This window comes from Streptopelia decaocto (assembly GCF_964273445.1).
Source record: "Streptopelia decaocto genome assembly, chromosome: 6".
NCBI classification, from domain to species: Eukaryota; Metazoa; Chordata; class Aves; order Columbiformes; family Columbidae; genus Streptopelia; species Streptopelia decaocto.
The window spans coordinates 67111528-67131903 of NC_138660.1; the positions used below are offsets into that span (position 1 = coordinate 67111528).

At 50.3% G+C, this 20376-nt stretch overlaps 1 protein-coding gene across 1 annotated transcript in view; it reads left to right on the top strand.

Annotated features, from left to right (window-relative positions):
• Positions 1-19625, top strand: part of FMNL2 (formin like 2) — a 127110-nt gene extending 107485 nt beyond the window's left edge. Inside the window, 16 exon segments of the mRNA XM_082056777.1 lie at positions 586-696; positions 1944-2093; positions 3123-3224; positions 3714-4029; positions 4512-4703; positions 7286-7410; positions 8204-8406; positions 8961-9195; positions 9756-9824; positions 9979-10059; positions 10328-10457; positions 10586-10749; positions 11327-11428; positions 11892-11990; positions 12811-12934; positions 17208-19625. Coding sequence (XP_081912903.1) covers positions 586-696; positions 1944-2093; positions 3123-3224; positions 3714-4029; positions 4512-4703; positions 7286-7410; positions 8204-8406; positions 8961-9195; positions 9756-9824; positions 9979-10059; positions 10328-10457; positions 10586-10749; positions 11327-11428; positions 11892-11990; positions 12811-12934; positions 17208-17317 — 2313 coding nt within the window. The 3' untranslated portion in view covers positions 17318-19625.
• Positions 19626-20376: the final 751 nt, after the last annotated feature.

Below are 20376 nucleotides of genomic sequence, written 5' to 3' on the forward strand. Positions count from 1 at the left end.
AGGGCAAAGCTTTTGGGGTTTGTGGCCGGATTCCTGCCGCTCTGCAGGAGGGTCCCCTGCTGCTCCTTCACTCGAGAGACTTTTCCTTTCCTCCGCTGTGCTCAGACACGTTTGGATGCCAACCCGTGTGATCTGGTCCCTTGTTCAGTTACCAAACCACAGCTTTGGAAATGTGCTTTCTGCAACCAACAAAGCGCCTTTTGTGCAAGTCCCGTTTCCTAAGCTGGGGGTTCCAGTTTGCAAAATTAATCTTCACTTTTACAGGCCGTTTCAGAAACAGCATTGTTTTCTTAAGAGCTTGTGTGCTTGCACGATGTCTGGCCGTGCGAGCTGGCATGGCGAGCGTTCACCGGCACGCAGTAAAGGTAGACTCCGCAGACATGACTTCACTTTTGGAACCTGTGTTTGCCTTTATCGCAGCCTGAATCCAGCCCCGGCTGCAGAGCAGCGGATCGCAGTTTCTCCTCGTAGTAAGCACAAGGAAATGTGGTCATCCTGAGCCGTGGGGCCCCTCGAAGCGCAGGGTTCGGGGGCAGCCGGGGCCGCGCCATCGCCCGCTCTCACGTGCCGCGGTTCTCCTTGCAGGTGGCCTGCATGCAGTTCATCAACATCGTTGTCCACTCGGTGGAGGACATGAACTTCAGGGTCCACCTGCAGTACGAATTTACAAAGCTCGGCCTGGATGAGTACCTGGACGTGAGTATAAGCCGGGTCTACACGCCCGGGTCTGCTGTCCCCTGGGCTGAGCCCTGCATGGGGGTACAGGCTGGAGGTGGAGGGTCCACACCATGTGCCCCAGTGCCAAATCCGCCCAGCTGAGCCGTAAGCCTCCTTAAACCCCCTCACCCCAGCGCTTTCGGGAGGGCAGCGATGTGCCGTAGTCTGTGCTGAAAGCACGGTGCCTTGGCCGGGACCGGTGGCCGTGGCCTGGAGCCACCCCTGCAGAGAGACAGCAGCTGCGGGTAACTGCAATTACAGACAGGGAGCTAAATTTGTAGCTTCGCCTTATAACAAAGGGAGGATGAACCGCAGTTGTCCTCGCCCGTGCCACATCCCTGACCTCCAGCCGTGCCTGCAGGGCTCGTGCGAGCCCAGCTCAGGTGCTGCCCAGGCCCACTGCATCTCCATGTAAGAAAACCCTCCTTGGAGTTGTCTCCTGACAGCCAGGCGTTTTCTGGCACCCCATGGGAAACGCTCTCCTGCGGAAGAAAGCTGCTTTTATATTCTCCCTTCTGTAATTTTCCCTCTCCCTTTCCGTGGGAGCGCAGACACGAAAGTGGTGCTCGTGTTGGCGAGGGGCTGATCTGTCCCTGCTGGCTTTGCTCAGGGGTAACCAGGAGAGAGGCCGCTTGCTGTCTGCAAGAAATACTTGTACATGGCGATACCAAAGTGGATCTGGTGGATCCAGAGCTTGCCAGGGTCAAGGAGCAAGCGCAGTAGTATCCTCTGTAGTAACAGAAGATGCTGTTTAGCATCTGAGCTCTCGAATCCAGAGAGTTTCAAAGCTCTGGATGTTTGGTCTTCAAAAATTACAATTTATTCACTTATGACCCCCCACTAATGTTAAAGTGCAAAGTGTTCTCCTGGGTGGTGGAAGTGGCCTGAGCTCCCACCGCTCTCCTGTCCCGTTGGCTGTCTGTGGCCCTCTTGCTGCAAAGGGCAGCCAGTGCAGGGTGACACCCTCGGCTTGGTTTTACACTAAAGGAGGGAAATTCAGGCTGGACATGGGGAAGAAATTGTTGTTCCTGAGGGTGGTGAGAGCCTGGCCCAGGTTGGCCAGAGAGGTGGTGGATGAATCATCCCTGGAGACATCCCAGGCCAGGCTGGACGGGGCTCTGAGCAACCTGAGCTGGTGAAGGTGTCCCTGCTCATGGCAGGGGGGGCACTGGGGAGCTGGGAACGTCCCTTCAACACAAACCATCCTGTGATCCTGTGATTTCCAGAAACTGAAGCACACAGAGAGCGACAAACTGCAGGTGCAAATCCAAGCGTACCTGGATAACGTTTTTGATGTGGGAGCTTTGCTGGAGGATGCTGAGACCAAGAACGCAGCCCTGGAAAGAGTTGAAGAACTGGAAGAAAATATTTCCCATGTTAGTACCAAACTTTGTTGCCTCTGTCTCTGAAGCAGTTCAGAACCCGCTCTGCACGTGGGCTTTGCCGCTGCCCGATTCAGCACAAGGGGCTACAGCCTTTGGGCTGAGAAGTGCCTATTTTAGCAGAAGCCTTTATACTACTGTGCTTCTGTCTGAAGGAATAATCAGATATTTGGCCAATGAAGGAGTTTGGGACATCTCATGCAGATAAACTCCATGGGTGCTTTCATGCGGTATTTTGAATCTCATATTCTGCGTATTTTAGTTAATGGGTGCTCTGCTTGCTACAAAGATTTGTTCATAAGTTCTCTGTTGGCCTGATAGGAAAGTGGCAAATTTTTAAGGTTTGCTTCTGATCTCTTGTTGTATAAGCTAAAGTTATCCCAGGAGCACGGACGTAATTTTCTGCCGTGTGTTGACAAAAATACTCAGAATAGAATTGGAGGAGTTTTATCTCAACAACACAGCAAGCGGTGCCCCCTCTGCAGCCTGGTGATGGAAAAGGCAGCAGGAGCAGTGGGGCTGGCAAAAAGTAACAATAAATCAAGAGAGCATGAGCAAAAAACCACAAACATAGTTTCATTCATTGCTAATTGAATTAGCTGCATTGTGAGAGGTGATATCTACAGGTTCCACCACTTCAGCGTCTGTTGGTTTTGCAACATGTCCGCTGTGGTGTTCAGGGTGGTTTGGGAGTTTCAGATGAGACTTGGTGTAGATGAAAATAAGAAAATAATTGCAGTTTAAGAGCTTTATTATAGAGTGGGCTCTTGTACCTGGACAGGTTCATAGGTCCAGTCCAGTCAGGTTACTTCTGTTCGTAGCTGAAGGCCAATGGCCACCATCTGAGGAACCATCAGTGGGACACTTGGTGCTCCCCAATTGCATGAACCCCCTCGCTTTCCAAAGAAAGACTTCAGAATTTGGTGGAATATCAATAATTTACCGCGTACCGCTGCTCCAGTATTTTGGCTGAGAAAACTACTGTTACCCACTTAAATAATCTCTTTCTCTTTCAAACGATAGTTATCTGAAAAACTCCAAGATACGGAGAACGAAGCCATGGCAAAGATTGTGGAACTGGAAAAACAGCTTATGCAACGGAACAAAGAACTGGACGTGATTCGGGTAAGGGCGACGGGACAGCTCTGGTTGGGTGTAGTGATGGATCTCCCGCGCGCCTTGCGTTTGGGAGGTAATGACTCTTGTAACGGGCCATGGACTCCTGTTAGCTCCCTAATTTTGAGCCCAGGCTGGATTTCAACCGGCAAGGCACCAGAAACTCTCTGATAAAGTCCAAATTGAGGTGGCATATCTACACTATATGTTTAAAACTAGCGTAAGGATTGGGAGACATCATGAAAAAGCAATGGTGAGGAATTCTGCACCCCTGGGTGCTGGTGCCCACGGGTGACATTTCTCCCAGGACTGTGCACGGCGTTGCTGCCAGCTTGGGAAAAACTAATTCTTCCTAACCACCAAGGATGTATGGTTTACATCAAAGCTCATTGTAAGGTAGTGCCTGGTGCAGTGACTGTCCCACGTCAGGCTGTTCTGTTTCTGGTGTTGCGTCTCATGAAAACAAGTGCAGATTCCTCGTTTCTGTGGCATTTTCAGGAAATCTACAAAGATGCAAATACCCAAGTTCACACCTTGAGAAAAATGGTGAAAGAAAAAGAAGAAGCCATCCAGCGCCAGTCGACGCTGGAGAAAAAGATCCACGAACTGGAGAAGCAGGGAACCATTAAGATCCAGAAGAAAGGGGACGGTGACATCTCCATCCTCCCCGTCGCTCTGGCCTCCGGGATGCTGCCGGCAGGGCCAGAGGCTGCGGCTGGCACGTGTGTCACACTGGGGGCCGGAGCTGCGTCTTCAGTGCCATTGCCACCACCTCCCCCGCCGTTACCCACCCTGGCAGCCGCGTCTGAGGCAGGTGAGAAGTGTTTTGTCCCCAAGAGGTGCGCTGGCCAGTTTCTGGTGTTGAGGACGGTCACAGTGGCTTTACGCTGCCATGGTTTAGTGCTACAGTTAGGGTATGGTTGGACTCAGTCTTCAGGGTCTCTTCCAACCAGAATGATTCTATGATTCTATGATTCTGTGACAAAACCACCATTGGCCGTGATGAGCTGGCACCTGGCAGTGGCCGAGGATGCTGAGGTCCCCAGCTGTCGTCACACTCACTCATGGGTGGCTCCTGTGTTTGTTGATCCATTTCTTAGCCCTTCAGTTGACAGAAAAAAGTACTCACTGCTTTCATTAGGGTAGTTTCCTCCTGGGCTAACACACCAAAGTACTTTGGTGAAGGCTCCAGCCAGTGTGGTGGTGGAGCGCAGATGTCTAGTGGGGGACAAGGTGGCTGCTGTGACTTTTCTGCATGTGCTCATGGTAATACCTCCTTTTCCCTTCATTTCCCAGTGCAAAACGGCCCCGTGTCGGTGCCGATGCCGCCGCCCCCGCCGCCGCCCCCACCGCCGCCCCCGCCGCCGCTCCCGGGTCCGTCTCTGGATGCGGCTCCTGCGGCTCCGCTGCCGCCGCCGCCCCCGCCGTCCGCGCCGCCGCTGCCCGGGACGGCCTCCCCCACCGTGGTCTTCAACTCAGGGCTCGCAGGTAAAGCCCCGCGCCCCCCTCCGCCCGTGGCCGCACCGCCAGGTCAGGGTGCCGAGGAGCCACTTGGGTCATCACCTGGACGCCGTCCCTTATCTCTTAGTGGCGTCACCCTTCGAGCGCTTTGTAAAAGCAAAGAGCGTTTATCAACCCAACGGTTTTGATTTGGTCTGGAAGAGATGGCTTCTCCACTGAAACTAAAGCTACCGCCAAAAATACTTTTCAAACGTGATCATTTCTTGGCTTTAAGCGAACCAAATATGGCTTTGGAAAGAAACGCGGAGCTTCACGGTTTTGATTTCTTCTTAGGAGCTGATGAAGAAATGTCTGTGCAAAAAAATGGCGAACTTTTTCGTGATTTTTTTTTTTGGAAGGAAGAGAAATTTACTGTCTGTCTTTAATTATGTTTTTATGCACTCTCTGATATATGCCAAGCAAGTGAATGCTAATTGGTATCGCACGGCTCCCCTCTGGGAAATCTCAAGAGCATGATATGAGTCCAGAAAGAAGAGCTCTGATTAATAGCTTTTTTTTGATAAAACGAAACAAAACAACCCCCAAACTGCTGAAGTATGCCAGCCTTTAAAGTTTCCTCTGAAAGCCAAATACATTGTGAAATGAGAGGGTCCCAGGACGTATTACCAAAAGAAAAAGACACAAAAGACGTGGCACAGCGAAGGTTTGGGGTTTGGTGCTGGGCTGAGATGCCCAAAGCCAGCTGGGAGGGGTATTTTGTTCTTCAGGGGGTTCGGAGAGGGAAGGAGAGCGAAAACACCTCTTGTCGACACGGTGTCTGTGCTCAAAGGAGCGTTTCTCAGGGCAGGGACCTGCTGGGTCAGAGGGGGGTCAGCGGAGTAACAAATTCAGCTTTTCTGACCATCACTAACACTTTTTTTCTCTCTGTTCTTTCTGCTTCCTGCTAAGACGGGCCCATCAAGCTCTTCTGTAGGTTGCTTTCTGCTAAGTATTAATACTTGCCTGTGTCCCCCTGTGCCCGTGTGTTTGGGGGCTGCCCTGGGGAGGGGGGCCCTCGGTGGCTTTGGGGACACCGCCAACCTGCAGGACATGGCACCTGGGAGCCCCTGATTAAGCAAAGCACTTCAGCAAGTAATTAAGACGGGTGGTTTCTTTAGAGCCACCCCATACTGCGGTCCCGGTGCCACCAAGGACAGGCCACGCGTGGACATCACCCCGCGTTGTGACGGGGGAAAAAGGGGGGTTTGAAGACATTTTGCTACATCAGGAGCTGGCCCAGCAGGCAATCAGCTTCCTTCCCTGTCCTCAAGTGACCCAGTTAATAATCTATTCTAATGTATGCACGAGTGGAAAATGTATTTTTCATGAGTGCTTCAGATGGAAAAAGCCATGTCTTTTTTTAAAAAATTTATTTTAGGAATTATTTTGAAGTAATCACATTAATTAAGCAAAGAGTAAAACTCTTTGGTTTAGATGAGCAGAAGCTGATCACGTGTGTTCGCGTATTCCAGTTGGATAAATATAATTCTCAAAACATACAGCTGCATGTTGTGTATGTTCCCTGTTATTCACTTGCGGTTCTTTGTTTCAAGTAAATACTTGTGCCAGTAATTTATTTTTTGTGATGTCCCTGCAAAATGAGTATGAGCACGAGAGAGACATGGACACACAACTCAATTCTTGTTGTTAAAGTGGGATAACAAAGCAAGAGAAATGTTTTGAGCATTCACCCAGCTCTGGTGCACAATGGGACCGGCCCCTGATATAGGTCATCTCTGTCCTGGCAAAAACATACACACAGCATCCTTAGGGGGAAGTCAAATAATTACTTGCTCAAGTGCTTTGCAGCCTGGGAACGTGGCAATTTTCTGAAGTCGAGGGGAAAAAGTCCAGCATCTCTGTGGAGAGGGAGATATTGAGCTATTGAGATATTGTCGGGAGCCAACACTGAGCCAAACCAAACGCACTCTGTCCCCGCATCGTTGATTCATCATTTTAGTGAACATCTTGATCTTGTAGCGACTAACAAGTTCATGTTTACAGCAAGATACAAAGAAATGAGAACTGAATTACAGAAATTATTCATGTACGTCCCAGACCTGTTAGGAGTAGGAACAGAAAAGTGTCTTGCCTTGCTCCAACACTGATTTTTGTACTCTGCTCGCAGATTAACGAGGGCAGTGTGGCTTCATTTTCTTAGCTGCTCTGTTAAGTTACTAAATCGTTTAGTGGTTCTGCACAGCACAAGAAGATTAAATCTGGTATGTGAACCATGTTCAAGCTCACGGTGCTGCTTTAAAAGACAAAGCTGGTGAGGAGCAGCCCTGCCCCACTGCAGTGGGGCCGTTCCCTATACCTAAACCTTGCGAAAGGGGCTTTTTTTGTCTTCTTGTCACCTATTTTGCATGGAGTTTTGTGGCACAGACCAGCTGTGTGTGCTGTTTGTCTGTCGAGGCAGCAAGATCTTTCCAGGCTTCCCAGTATGACCCTTTAGCTCTGGCCGGTTCTTCCTCTGGTGCTGAAATGGCGACTCAAGCCTGCGGCCTGGGCACGTGGGGGTCATTCAGCAGCTGGGGACTTTGACATTTCCTCTCCTCTGCTCTCTTTAGCTGTGAAAATCAAGAAGCCGATCAAGACCAAGTTCCGCATGCCGGTGTTCAACTGGGTTGCCCTCAAACCCAACCAGATCAATGGGACGGTCTTCAACGAAATAGATGACGAAAGGATCCTGGAGGTACGAGTTCTGCCTGCTGCCTCCTGCTTCTGGCCATAATACGTGTGAATATCAGTCTTTGCAGGGATAGATTAGAATCATAGAACTGTTTTGGTTGGAAAAGACCTTTATGATCATCAAGTCCAACCATTAACCCACCCCTCGCACTGACCCATGTCCTGAGAACCTCATGTCCGTCTGTCCAACCCTCCAGGGATGGTGACTCCACCACTGCCCTGGGCAGCCTGTTCCAATGCCCCACAGCCCTTTCCATTAAGAAGGTGAAGCTTACAGCAATTATTTTGGCAAATAACTCATCCTGTGGCCCCTGGCACCCATTAGGAAAGGCAACACGAGCCCCTTGGTGGAGAACTAGGGATGGTAGCTGGCAGTATCAGTTATAAAGACTGCATCCCTGTTGTGTGCATTTGTTTAAAACATATCAGCCAGGATGAGGAAGATGCATTTTTCCCAGCCTAAAATTGCTGGTCTGGCCTATAGGAGTTAAGCTTGGGTGGTGGCTGCATGTTGGGGGAGGAAACCTAAAGGCGCACAGAGCAGAGCCGAGTGCACAGGTCTTACATGCCCATGGCCGGGGGAGGCCTGGGTGCTCCCATGAGTATTTTCCTGAACTTTTAAACATCTATGGACCTATTATGGGTGGAGGTTGAGTTTCCTGAACACAAACTCGGGAGTTTGTTACATCCCACAGCCCCTGGTTGGAGGGTTCACAAAGCAGAGCTGGTGCAATGTGTGGCAGTGCAGGTTTTACCATTTGCTACGGTAGGGATAAATAATTTTCTTTCCTTTTTAGGATTTAAATGTGGACGAATTTGAAGAAATATTCAAAACTAAAGCCCAAGGTCCAGCCATTGATCTTACTTCAAGCAAGCAAAAGATAACACAGAAAGGCTCGAACAAAGTCACATTACTGGATGCCAACAGGGCCAAAAATCTTGCCATTACTTTGAGAAAAGCTGGAAAAACGGCGGATGAAATATGCAAAGCCATTCATGTGTGAGTAAAACACTTGTCAGCAAAGAAATTATGTTTGAAATTGACTGTGGTTTTTGGTAGGTGGAATGGTTTTGAACCGGCAGTTGGTGTAAGTGTTTTTGCATCGGGATGGAAGGTTTGAAATTCACAGAAATCAGGTTCCCTTGAATTAAAATAAAAAACTTGCAGTTTTATGTCACTGTATCACTTCAGTTAAATAAAACTGCTATCTGCTCCTCCCCACCTATCTTCTCTCATAAAAACGAAGCATGGCCACGGAGGAGTGGAAGGAACGAGCACATCTTTGGAAACACAAACAGGGTGCCCAGCAGCACGTTCCCATCAGCACAGGAACCTCGTTCACACCTTCTGGTGCAGGACCGTGTCCCCACCCCAGCCAGGGCCACCAGAGCAGGAGGAACTTCTCAGCATCTTTGTAGTTTCTCATGACTCAGGCTCATGTAGCGCAGCAGGCAGAGGTCGCGTCTTTGGCCGCCTCCTCCCTATTTCGCTGTTCCATCATTTTGCGTAGAGCCTTGTGGTAACACGGCTTCTTCTGGTTGGGTCCCGCGCAGGTTTGACCTGAAGACGTTGCCGGTGGATTTTGTGGAATGCCTGATGCGGTTCCTGCCCACCGAGAATGAAGTGAAGGTGCTGCGGCTCTACGAGCGGGAGCGCAAGCCCATCGAGAACCTGTCGGACGAGGACCGCTTCATGATGCAGTTCAGCAAGATCGAGAGGCTGATGCAGAAGATGACCATCATGGCCTTCATAGGCAACTTCGCAGAGAGCATCCAGATGCTGACCCCGGTGAGTTGGGGACAACCCCTGGGGACATCTGAATTTTTCTGAGACAGAGAGGAGGTTTGGGTGCTGTGGAGTCATTGTCAGTTCTCACAGAGACAGAACAAGAAACAATTATACAAATAGAAGAGTGGTTTTCTAGCTATATTTTCATATATCAATAGCTGAAATCCCAGGTGCTGTTTGTACCCGGCACTGCTCCATACTGTCCTATTTCTTTACTCTGGTTTAAATGAAAATCCAGTTGTTTGTATCATCAGGAAAAGTTACGATCGGTCCGTGGGCTCTTTGGAGCGTGTCCCATTCAGCCTGATGCATCTTGCACACTCGTTGGGACTGAAACGTAAATACACTTTTACCAGCCACATCTGAGTGTGGTAAATCCGCGGCGCAAGCGAACTGTTTGAAATGCTGACGTGTCAGGGCAGGATGAGATTTCCTGCTGGGGCCTGTGGTGTGGGTGAAAAACAAGAGGGGTTTTTTTCAGAATGTGAGTGTTCAGATGTTAATTTTACTCTTGGGTTGGACGTGCATTAACCAAAGCTCTTCATGTGTTTTGCCTGCAGCAACTTCACGCAATAATAGCTGCGTCTGTCTCAATAAAGTCATCCCAAAAGCTGAAGAAAATACTGGAGGTAGGTGTGATTTTGGATACATTCAATAACTCAGCCACTCACCGGTGCATCCCCTCACGTGCACTGAGATGCTGACATTGCAGCGACCCTTCCAGAGCTTTCTGACGTGCCGGGCGTTTGTCCCGAAAATTCACACTCTGTTCCATCCCGGCAGATAATCCTGGCTCTCGGAAACTACATGAACAGCAGTAAACGCGGAGCCGTGTATGGATTTAAACTGCAGAGTTTAGACCTGGTAAGTAAACCAGAGGTGCTCAGGGCTGTGTTTTTTGGGGAAAATGCGTTTCATGGACATGGCGAGTGGCTGCTTATTGTAGTTTTGGGGGCTGCGTAGTTGAGGGCACGTGTCTTCGGAGGCTCTGCAGACCACGGCTTGAAAACCACCTGCAAAACACTTAAATGAGAATTTGCAGCTGTCCCTATGAGATGGAGGAACAGCAGGGAGGGTCACTTTGCTGCACTCTGCTCCTCCACCCAGAGACCTCTTTGCCTTCTCTCCCCAGCTCCTGGAAACAAAGTCGACAGACCGAAAGCAGACCCTGCTGCACTATATTTCAAACGTGGTCAAGGAGAAGTACCAGCACGTCTCCCTCTTCTACAACGAGCTGCATTACGTGGAGAAGGCGGCCGCAGGTACCGTCACCCTCCTGTGTCTGGCCAGCGGTGGTGGCACCTGTGCCATGGGCATCTCAGTGGGGAACTGGTCAACCTGTGGGTTCAGGCATTTGCCCAACATGTAGCATTTTTGTTGTATTCCCTAGTGTCTCTTGAAAATGTCCTCTTGGACGTGAAGGAGCTGCAGAGAGGCCTGGATCTGACAAAGCGCGAGTACACCATGCACGACCACAACACGATGCTGAAGGAGTTCATTCAGAACAACGAAGGGAAGCTGAAGAAACTGCAGGACGACGCCAAAATAGCCCAGGTATTGCTTTATTCTTGGGGTGCGGCGAGGGGGTGCGAGTGGCACAGTGAATGGCAGCATGTCACTGCCAAGGACGGGCTTCGATGTGCACGTGAGGAGGAGAAGGTGCAGCAAGGTTGGGGAATTGGTCCTGAGTTCAAGTTCTAGATGTAGATCAAAGAACCACAGGATGGTTTGTGTTGAAGGGCCCTCCCCAGCCCCCCCAGTGCCCCCCCTGCCATGACAGGGACATCTTCACCAGCTCAGGGTGCTCAGAGCCCCGTCCAGCCTGGCCTGGGATGTCTCCAGGGATGGTTCAGCCACCACCTCTCTGGCCAACCTGGGCCAGGCTCTCACCACCCTCAGGGCAACAATTTCCTCCTCATGTTCAGCCTGAATCTCCCTCCTTTAGTTTAAACCATCACCCCTTGTCCTATTGCAACAGGCCCTGCTAAATAGTCTGTCCCCAGATGTGCTGCTCTGAGCCAAGGGTTTCACACGCAGAGGACATCTACACCCTTTACACTGAGTACTGCAGTAGTGGGTGGTGAGTTTATCTTGAAATCTGTGCAACGCAGTAAATCTGTGCTTTTTGCAGGATGCCTTCGATGATGCTGTGAAGTACTTTGGCGAGAATCCCAAGACAACACCCCCCTCGGTCTTTTTCCCAGTGTTTGTCCGGTTTGTGAAGGCCTACAAGGTAAATGGAGCATCTTCTCTCTCTTTTCCTCTTCTCTCTTCTCTCTTCTCTCTCTCTTCTCGTCTCTTCCCAACAGAACGGCTCTTGGCTCCCTCTAGCTTTGACAGAACATGAGCCATCCTCAACAGCACAGCAACACCAGCTCAGGGCAGCACAAATAGTGGTTCGGGGATTATTTTCAGGGCTGAGAGACAACACGTCTGGCTGAGGCGCTGGAGGAGTCCTCGGAAATTGGAACTTCTGAGTGACTGCAGCTGAGACTTGTCTTTTGGGGCTGGCAGAGGAGGGTTTGTGTGATTTAGGAAGGTCTCTCCCAGCCCCGTTTTGTTCAGATTGTGTTCAGAGTATCAGCTCGCTTCCTTGGAAAGCCCCGTGGCAGCAAGTGATGGTGTTACTCATTTGTAATGTTCCAGTTCCCTCTAGCAACGGGAAGCTCTAACCTGTGTTTTTTCGTGATGAATAGCAAGCAGAAGAAGAGAATGAGTTGAGAAAAAAGCAGGAGCAGGCCTTAATGGAAAAACTCATGGAGCAAGAAGCACTGATGGAGCAGCAGGACCAGAAGGTACGAAACGGATCATCTTACAGCCAGAGCCATCGTGTTCATGTGTTTCTCCTGAGAGCTCACAGACCTCTGCTTCGGTTGCCCAGACTTATAGTTGCCTATAAATAGTCTGTGCAAGTTTTCTCCATATGAGGAGAGAACCAAAATAAGCTGAAAGAATACAAGTGTGTGGTTCTGCTACTTTAAATGATGCAAAATTAAGAAAAAACTGAATAGACCAAATTATCTCGTTATCATTGCTGTCAGCTGAACTTTGTCCTGCTCTGGCCTCGGCTCTGTCTAAAACACGCTTGGTGTTCGGTGTGTGGAGCCGCCCGTCGATAACAGGACAAGGACCCGTTGTCCCCAGACCCTTCCTTTAATAGGAACTTTCCTGATGTGGGTTTTTTGTGGAGTTTGGATTTGCTAGAGACAGTTTCCCTGGGCTCTCAGGTGGCCACTCAGTTGGCTGGTGCTGCTTCCTGCAGCTGCTGTTGGGATCTTTAATCCCAGCCCAGCTTTTCCCTCCGAGGAAAAGCCTCTTCTCCTCCGCCCCCTGATGCTTTTCAGAGGGAAGAGCTTGGAGCTCCAGTTCCAAGCGATGAGAAGCCTTGGAAATAAATTACAAGCCTAAGAAAGAAAAGCTGCCTGGCCGGGATAACTTGTGGCTCTGCCCGTCCTTTCCGTGGGACATGAGCTCTCCGCACACCTGCGTATTCCTACTCTTGCAAAACTGGGCAAAAAAGTGACAATTACCGTTTGCTGATGGGGATCAGCTGGTTTTTGACGTTCAGGGCTGCTGGGGGTGGGTTTTTACAAATCGTCTTTTCTTGGCTTTCAGTCTCCTTCACATAAAACAAAGAGGCAGCAGCAGGAGCTGATTGCAGAGCTCAGGCGGCGGCAAGTCAAGGATAACAGGCATGTGTATGAAGGGAAGGATGGTGCTATTGAAGACATTATAACAGGTAAACACCTTTTGTTCCGTAATCCGAGAGGCCCTTTCACAAAGGATGAAAATCTGTATCTGCCTAGTAGCTATCGCAAGTGCTTTGTGTACTTAAAAGCGTGACTCGAGCACAGCTTAGGAAATTGTTTATATGCTGGGAATCAAATATAGAACCTTTTGCTCCTGGGATGTAACAAATAAACCCCCATAACCTGCCTGTCCGTGCCCTCGGGCACACGCTTGGGTTCTTGGTTCTTCTCTTTGCACATGTCGGGAGTTACTCGGTCCCTGCTCCTCCGAGTAGCCAGTTCCATGCTGGATCTCAGCCGATGCTCCGGTGGGGATGTGCATGTCGGGCAGATCTTCCCCAGAAACCCCTTTTCCCCATAAATGGAACGAATGACGGGTGTTTTAACATGATTAAGAGCCTTACATTTTCATTAAAATGTACTAACAGCAATTGCACCGCACTGTTGCCCAGTCACGGCAGTTCAGTTAGTCAGACCCCAACGATTTATGACCCTAAACTGCTGCTGGTTTAACTGCTCCCCCTTTGGTCGGCCCGGGGCGAGGGGCAGAACCCCCGGCTGTGGCCGGGACTTTGGCGCCAGGATTTGCGGATAAAGGAGCCGCTTTCTCAACCGCATTTTGCCCAGGACTCGGAGCAGTTTTAGCCCGTGTGGCTGCCCTGAGTGCGGTGCTGTGATTTCACCGCACGTTCTCCAGCCGTGCTGTGGAAGGAACAGGGTTTTAACGCTTTGGTAGCTTCGTAGTGATTTGTTTCCATTTCACAGAAGCACCAAGAAGGTCTTTGGGCAGGATTCCCTTGGCTGCTGCTCCTGGGTGCTTTTCGGAGCAGTTTTTCCTGCGGGAGGGCAAGGGAGCTGTTTTACATACAGTGAGCAAGGCCGGGGAATTTTTACCCAATTAGATCACAGTTGAAATGCTTGAAGCTTTCACAACTCTTCTTAACCTTATGAGCTTCCTAAGATAATATTCTTTATTTAAAGGGCAGATTGGCTAATCTAATCTCTTACTGCTTCTACAAGTCCTTTAGCCTCCTGGAAGCTTGTAGAATTGGTAAAATGGTTCTCCTGCTCTGCAGGAGAAATAAACTGTGTGGCAGCAGCCCATCCGCGTGCCAGACCCAAATTAAACATTTCCTGTGGTCCCGTGCCTGGTATTGCCCATTTGGGGCTGTTTCTGAGGACCTCGAGCTATTGAATAATAAAGGTTGGGCACAGAAAGTCAGGTAGGACTTGGGTCCGGCCCATGAGGTCTCTGTCAGTGGTATGGAAATAAAAGCATCATTTTAAATTGGGTAGTGTTGTTTTAAATTGGGTAGCGCCAAATGGGGAAAGCTCGGCAGATGCGGAGCAGAGCGCTAACAACTCTCCCTTTTCTGGAGCACGTTTAGCAAAAGTCTCTCAAAACGACTTGAAACTGATGTAAGAGTAAGAAGTGTTTATTCAAAGACTCAGAACACCCTTGTTGGCCAAGCCTGCTGGAGCGCAGGGCGACAGGCAAAATCAATAGGTGTAAAGTCGTCCCTGGGCATCCGTAACTGAGCACTAACATGTACTAATGCGATGGATCGGCTTCTGACGGCTGTTTGTCTGTCTGTTTGGCTGTTATTCCCATGCAGTGCTGAAGACTGTGCCCTTTACCGCTCGAACCGCCAAGCGGGGCTCTCGGTTCTTCTGCGAACCTGTTCTCACTGAGGAATTGCATTACTAAACTATTCCTCTTTCACACCTGCTGCTCTTAGCCAAAAGAAAGGTTGCTGTAGATTTTTGACCCTTCCCCGTTTGTACGGATCTCAGCCAGGACCATGTGAATGTTGAGTGTACAGTGACGTCCAGCGTCCGCCTCAAGTTGTATTTCTGTCACCTCTGTTGCATGTTCTTGTGTTCCAGTGACTTTTTATTCCATCCCATCCACTTTGGGCTTGATGCTTTTGACCGAATTCGCGTTTCAAAGGCATCTCTCCCTCCTGACGGATGCCATAGAGCAGCCAGTGCTGGCAGCAGATTCGGGGCAGGTTTCCACACCGAGGAGACCAAATGCGGTCCAAAAGTGACGGTTCACTTGGCTTTTCTATGGCATCACCCACCTGTGTGCAATGCATGTAACACCCGAGCTGCGTGCCAAAGCAAAACCTCGGTCCGTATTAACTAAGCGGGACTTTGTGCCTCGGAAGGGTCGTCTGTAACTACTCTGCGAGGAGGGATGCGGTGTAGACTTTTTAACCAGCATGTTTCTCTGCATGCAAGACACGGGATAAAACAACTAGAATAAAAACCTTCTCTCATCCGGTCCCGTCCGTATTTAACATCCTTCAGTTCCATGCCAGCTTCATGTCGATAAAACCAGAGGCGCTGGCCGGTTCCAGGGCGCTTTGTGCAGCGCTGGGGTTGCGCTCGGCAGCACGTGGACCGAGGGACGGGGGGACGGAGCTGGGGAAGCACTCAGCGATGTGCTGGAGCTGCACAAACCCTGACAAGGAAAAGCTTGGCATGGAACTGAGCCATTTCCACCGTGTGGGCGCCTCTAACCCGCATGTCTCCCACGCTGTTGTCTTGAATTAAGGGCTCAGCGGCTTAAGAAGACAACAGCGTCCCGCCTCCGCGGTCTGTATTTTCACGAGTGCTTCTAATAAAATGGCAAACTGTAATGAGCTCGACGGTTATTTGCTCTCTCGAGTTAATTGCTGTAGTCTCTTCTGGAGCCAATGTTCAAAGCAGCTTGGAGTGTGGCTGTGGGGGGCGCGGGCGGCCCGTCCCCCCGTTCCTACCCCGTGGCCGTGTCCCCGCTCCGCTGGCTAACGCGCCTGGGATTCAAACACCGAGTTGACTTTGCTCTTCATTTTCCATCCCATTTTTTTACTTAACCATCATTTTGTCTTCTGTTTTGTTTTGTTTTCTTTTCTTTTTTTTTTTTTTTTTGTGTTCTATTTAGCCCTAAAGAAGAATAATATCACTAAATTTCCCAATGTTCACTCGAGGGTAAGGATTTCTTCTAGCACACCGGTGGTGGAGGATACACAGAGCTGGCAAGCATCACTTTTTACTTGGCTTCCTCCTCTCTCTGTGCGCCAGGCAGCTGGGGGTAGATGTGGCTGAGTGTAATACTGGTGAGAGCCCAAAGCCCGGGGAGACCCGACCCTTGATTCCCACCCTCTGCAGGATCCACACGCTGGTGACCGGCTCCATATTTGCCCCATTTTGGCCGTTTTTTCCCCCAAGTTTAGCCTGAGATAGACAGTCCCAGCCCCAGAGTGAGGGTGGTGAGAGCCTGGCCCAGGTTGGCCAACGAGGTGGTAGATGAACCATCCCTGGACACATCCCAGGCCAGGCTGGACGGGGCTCTGAGCAACCTGAGCTGGTGAAGATGTCCCAAGATGTCCCCACTGGGGGACCTTTGAGGTCCCTTCCAACCCAAACTGTTCTGCAATTCCATAATTCCCTGTATATTCTGCTGCCCCCGTCTCAGTCCTGCTCCGGCCACCAAAGGGGACGTGAGGGATGAACAACCAGCCAAAGGCACCTCCCACCGGCTGCACCCAGTTGTATTTAAACTCAAGATGAAGAGAGATTTGAGGAGGGTTTGCCCAGTCCAAAGCACATTTATGTTCCAGTAGAGAAATATTTTAACTTGAATTAGTCTCCAGGTGCACCGAGCGTGCTCCTCATTCATAGCTGCACTTGTACCACCTGTAACAGCTCATGTAACACACATCTTCATCAGCACCACCTCCAGCTTTTTTCAAGCCATTGCATGCTCCATCTTCCCTCCTCTTCCTCCCACACCCTCCCCAGCAGCTGCAGGACGGGTTGAGCTGAGCTTTGCTGGGCGAGGATGAGGAGGGAGCAGAGACCCACCCTCGTGCTGCCAAACACCCGCACCTGGGCCAGGCATCCCCAGGGAGCTTCGTCCTGCTTTAGAAAACTCCTGGTGTTTGAGGGGCTGGGGAAGGAGCAGGACACATGTCGGGCAGGCTGATTTCAGCCGGTGTCGCCTTCCCCGCCGAGCTCCATCAACACCAGCGGCCCGGAGGCCTCTCGCTAACCCGCCGGCGTCACCTCCACCAGTATTACCCGCTGCTTGGGGGCATAGTGAAAGGGCTCGTCCGTATCCGCTGCCTTCTGCTCTGGTGGGGTGAAAGTCCCTTCTCCTCTGCCTACACAAGCTGCTTTGATTGGCTTCCAGCAGGACTCTGCCTTGTCTCGTGTGTGTGTGTGTGTGTGCGCGCGGGCCGGGCCGCGCTCTGACCGCCGCCGCTCTCCCCGCAGATCTTCGGAACCAGCCGTACCGCCGGGCCGACGCGCTGAGGAGGAGCGTGCGCCGGCGCTTCGACGAGCAGAGCCTGCGCTCCGCCAACGGCGCCGAGATCGCCATGTGAGCCCGGCGGCTGGAGCCGGCCCCGGCATCAGCGACACTGACCTTCCAAAGGGCTCCGACACCTACAACCCGCATAGGAACGCCAGCGAGGGGCTCTCCACTCAACCGTAGCTAACAAGTGCCTAAAATCGAAGTACCTGCTCAAATTAATCAAAGCAATAGGACTTGATTTGATTGGGTATCTTTTTACACCAATACATTATTCAGTATTTTTAACCAAAATGTAAAATACATGTTGTTTTTTTTTTTGGGGGGGGGGGTGTTTAGTTTGGTTTGATGATATGAAAGTTTAGTGACTGGTCTCCTGTGGACCTTGACCCGCATCCCCACTGGTTGTGACCCGGTGACGCTCGGCTTTTCCTGTGCTGGCGCCGAGGGGTGACCCTCGATTCCAGCTGCACTTACCAGCGCCTTCTGGGCGGTTTGGGTTTGTTTTTACACAAAGGAGGACATTTAAGGGCTTTCTGTGTGTTTCCCAGAAGGGCCCCATCCCTTTTCCCACCGTGCACACAGACTCCATGTCACTGCAGGGATGTGGCACCACATCCACCGGTGACAACGAGATGTTTGGCATTGTCACTGCAGGGATGTGGCACCACGTCCGGTCCACTGGTGACAACGAGATGTTTGGCATTGTCACTGCAGGGATGTGGCACCACGTCCGGTCCACTGGTGACAACGAGATGTTTGGCATTGTCACTGCAGGGATGTGGCACCACGTCCGGTCCACTGGTGACAACGAGATGTTTGGCATTGTCACTGCAGGGATGTGGCACCACATCCATTGGTGACAACGGGATGTTCAGCGATGTCACCGCAGGGATGTGGCACCACGTCCATTGGTGACAACGAGATGTTCGGCATCACTGCAGGGATGTGGGTCCACGTCCATTGGTGACGAGATATTTGGCATTGTCACTGCAGGGATGTGGCTCCACATCCGCCAGTGACAACGGGTTGTTCAGCGGTGTCACCACAGGAATGTGGCTCCACGTCCACCGGTGACAACGGGATGTTCAGCGGTGTCACCGCAGGGATGTGGCTCCACATCCGCCGGTGACATTGGGATGTTCGGCATTGTCACCGGGAGGTCGGATGTTTGTGCGACGTGGGGCTGGGGCACCAAGGCCGATGCGCCGATCGAGGAGGGGGCAGCGCCACGTGCGCTGCAGCTGGGGCAGCTTCTGGATAACAGTGTATTTATTAATTAGCACTAAGGTATTAACATCTCCATGATCAGTATTAGGACCCGCAGGACCGCGGCGGTTCAGTTCCTTGTGCAGAGAGGCGCCCGGTGCCCTGCTCGGGGGGATTCACCCCCAGCGCCGCTCCCTCCGACAATCCGGCTCCAGTTCCCCGCCCAGGCTCAAATCCCGGTAGGTGACAGGTGACATTTTGCCGTTTGAAAGCGCGGAAGGGGCCGCGATGGTGCAGAGCAGCGGGCCAGGATCTTCTCGGCAGCAAGGAACTGGGCTGCAGAGAAATTCCTGCTTTCCAAGACACATTTTGCCTCCAGCTCCCCCTTCCCGGTCTTGCTGCATCAATATGTTCATTGTAAAATTTATTGTATAGTATTTAACCACTGAATTTCTTTGTTTCTTTTATGTTGTGCTTTATGTGAACCACTGGTGAAGGTCCCGTTTTGTTTTGTTTTTTTTCTCGGATAATGTGTAGTTATATGATAATCTGTTTTTAAATGTACAGATATTTTGCTACAAAATTGGTGCAGTTTTTTATGGTTTTTACACTTCTCTTTTGCTCCCACTTTGGCCTCCGGCTAATATTGTAAATATTGTTTAAAAAAAAAAATGCATCAGCCTGTGCTATACAATCTGAATGTTATTTTAACTTATAGTTTTTGTTTTTATATTTAACTAAATGGACAGTTTGGGGCTCAAAGTTACCACGTTGACCTCCGCTTACCCATTTACAGGCCGTTTACTTTAAAAACTGCCACCTCCTTGCATTTACAGCAACGTGTACCTGACCTGCTACAGAGAACATGCCCGAGCGCCTCTTTCCTCACCCCCGTGACCCAAGAGCGTTCGAATCGAAGAGAATCTGACCATTAATTGAACAAACAAGCGGTGAAAAGCACTGGCTCTAACATTCTGAAGCTCAAAAAGCTATTTTTTGAATTGAAGAGACAAATTATCCTATGAGTAGAATATAATGCTGGCATGTTCTCTTTAATATTTTTCTAGTAATAGACCTGCTTCTTAGCAATATTAGGAGTGTTTTATAAAAGCAGTTCATGTTACTTTCCTGGTCTGTTCCTGCCATAAGATCAAATAAACTATTTACACTACTACACTGTCATCCAGAGGGTTTTTTTGGCCACTTTTATGTTGTTTTTCCACAAATGGTGTGTTTGAGGGGTGAAGAGCTGGAGGTTGCAGCAGAGAACGTGGCTGTGGGTTTGGGTGCCATGAATACATGAAAACGAACAGTACAAGGGCTTGAGCTCATTTCCCTTAAAGATTATGTGATACCTCACTATGCTGCTTTGAAAGCAGTTTCCTTTTCAGCTGCATTTCTTTTTGCAAGTGCTAATTAAGACAGACGAGAGTTCCATTAGAATAATTTGCATAATTTTTATATTTAATGGCAAACTAAATGCAAAGCTTTAAAAAGTACTAGTTCCTTAGAAATGGGGCTTTTTTTCTGATGCAAGGCAATAACGAACGTTGTAGGTAAGTTCTAACCCTGTCCAATCGCACCGCCCCAGGACACAGGGAACCCCCCTTTTTCGCTGTGGTCTGTTCGCCACTTGCTGCTCTGCTTACACATTGCCCTTTTTAAATATAAATGCAGGAAAGGGAGTTTACAAGGTTAGTAAAGTATGTGTTGAAGTGTCCAGCTGATTGTAGCTACTCCTGGGAGCAGCAGCTCCCGTCCTGCTGCACTGGGGAGAGCAGAGAGGGATGAAACCGCTGCCAAAGCAGCCGCCACCTTCCCCAATCCTGAGACAACGCGCCACAGGATACAGAGAATTCATTCCTACACGTCCCCTTTGACCAAACTGGGGTGTTTTTACCCCAGAGGGACGGGCAGGGAGCA